The sequence below is a fragment of the Seriola lalandi genome, unplaced genomic scaffold (assembly GCF_002814215.2).
Source record: "Seriola lalandi dorsalis isolate HSWRI2012SDOR001 ecotype SW California unplaced genomic scaffold, Sedor1 jcf7180002051474, whole genome shotgun sequence".
NCBI classification, from domain to species: Eukaryota; Metazoa; Chordata; class Actinopteri; order Carangiformes; family Carangidae; genus Seriola; species Seriola lalandi.
The window spans coordinates 26,666-28,810 of NW_019522027.1; the positions used below are offsets into that span (position 1 = coordinate 26,666).

A 2,145-nucleotide genomic window follows, 5' to 3' on the forward strand; every position below is an offset into this window, starting at 1 on the left:
ACATCTGAGCACTAGAGAAACACATGATGGAGCTGAAATATGATCCTGGTTCATGATGTGGACTCGTGGACATCAGCTGACACATTCAGCAGCAGACAGGTTTTTGTATCAGTGTCTTTCACTGTGGGAGCAGCCAACGAAACCAACAGGTATCTCATCTTTGGCTCTGGGACTAAACTGTATGTAACAGGTAAGAATAAACATTTATTTTCCTTCCTTATTGAAGAACTTGATTTAAATTTACATGTTGGTTTTCATTCACCAGTAGACAAGTAGTGATGTACAAATTCTCACTTGATATCTGAGACGAAATTAGTCGTCATTATCATCTTAAAATGTGACAGTGACAGAATCAGGTCTCTGATATATTCTGTTTCATTCACTCCTGCTCATGAAACTTCAGACTGGTTTTTCTTTGTGGAGGATTTTCCTGATTTTCCTACAAAATCTAGAAAATGTAATAATCAGAGTGAATTTCACTGATGAGCAGGATGTCCAGGAGTCTATAGACTTTTAATGAAGCTCTGCATAAAAATATCTCGTATGTGACTGTGATAAATCTGCATCGTCTCTTGTTTCATGAATGTTATTCATCTGTGTGGTATATCATTTCAAACATAATTAAAAGCATGTTTTAATTGATATTTGATGGTAAATGTATTTGTGCAGGATACTAAATATATTTTGGAAAATCATAAAAAATGGTAAACATGACACAATTTGTATTTATGTGTCTGTATTTAATGGTAAATATTTAATATGATAAATGAATAGAATTTATATAATGTCTATGAAAACTATATAAAACTATTCAACTTGTCGTAAAAGTCAAAGTTAATGTAATTCGGATTTTAACACTTAACAACAAATAATGAAAAAAATTGATCAGTATCGTTATTAGTTTTAAAGAAAGTAAAACGGGAGAAAATCACTTTTATACATAAATATATCACATATATAATGAGCTTTTAAATGTTTTAACTGTGTTGTGTGGCGGAAAAAAAGAAGCGACAGCTCTCATTATAAAGCAAAATACTCAACCACAAACTACGGTCTTTATATATACATATATTTATATATATGTACGCCTATATGTATGTATGCACACAAGTATATAAATATACAACTCTATCGGACAAAAGCTAATTCTTTAAATTGTTTTTTGACTAAAATAATTGGATTAGTAAATGTAAATCCTTTATTATGAGATATGTTAACCGTGACAGAAAATATAAAAGAAAAAAAAGAAAAATATTTAACTATGAAATTGTGTGTATAAATACATATATATATATATATATATATATATATATATGTACATCATACATTATATATCAGGAAGAGTTGTTTTATTTTTATGTAGAAGGTGAATGTTGTAAATCTTATTATTTTATGACGTGATGTAATGTATAAATACATTCCATATATATCTATACAGGTATATATAATAATATATATATAATAATCTTTATTTAGTGTCCCAAACCCACAAAACAAATACAAAACAAAAACAAACTAATAAAAGGAATTACGTCACCTGCAACAGAACAGTCAATAAAAATCGAGTAAAATGGAGAAAAGCTCTCTGATAAAAGAAGAGATTTAACAGAGGTCACTGATCCTCCTCTGCCCGAGGATCTCAGGCTGCACTGACCATCAGCACAGGAGCGAGGCCACGAAGAGAATTAGAAGTCAACATTAACATGGTACAATCATTAAAACAGAGTGGGAGCCAGTGTGAGGAGGCTGCAACAGGCCTGATGTGGTCGCTTCTCTTGGGCCTTGTTAAGAGATTCCTGGTTGAGGCAGGTGAAGAGGAGAAAACGGTCTCTGTGTCTTTGAAAGACAAAGTCCATCGTCACTTACATATGCTGTTGTCATCCGTCACATCTTTTCTGTTGACTGTGTGAATGTGTCTGTGCTGCTTGTTGCTGCTGTCAAACTTCAGATGAGGCGGTAGTGAAGCCCGTGGTGAGCGTGTACCCAGCAGCACCCAGAGCCCACCCTGAGGGGAAGAGCTCCCTGCTGTGTCTGGCCTCAGCCATGTCTCCTCCTCTGGTCCAGTTCTCCTGGAAGAGACAGAAGGAGGATGGTTCTCTGGAGGAGCTGAAACCTGATGATGGAGAGCAGCTGGTGCTCACAGAG

At 34.6% G+C, this 2,145-nt stretch overlaps 1 protein-coding gene across 1 annotated transcript; it reads left to right on the plus strand.

The window, feature by feature from the left end:
* Positions 1-6: 6 nt before the first annotated feature.
* Positions 7-2,142, plus strand: LOC111649636 (uncharacterized; the record flags this gene model as incomplete). The annotated part of the gene is made up of 2 exons (XM_023399368.2): positions 7-190; positions 1,949-2,142. Coding segments are annotated over exons 1-2 (345 nt in total), but the record flags the coding sequence as incomplete, so codon positions are not given.
* Between the last annotated feature and the right edge of the window lie 3 nt (positions 2,143-2,145).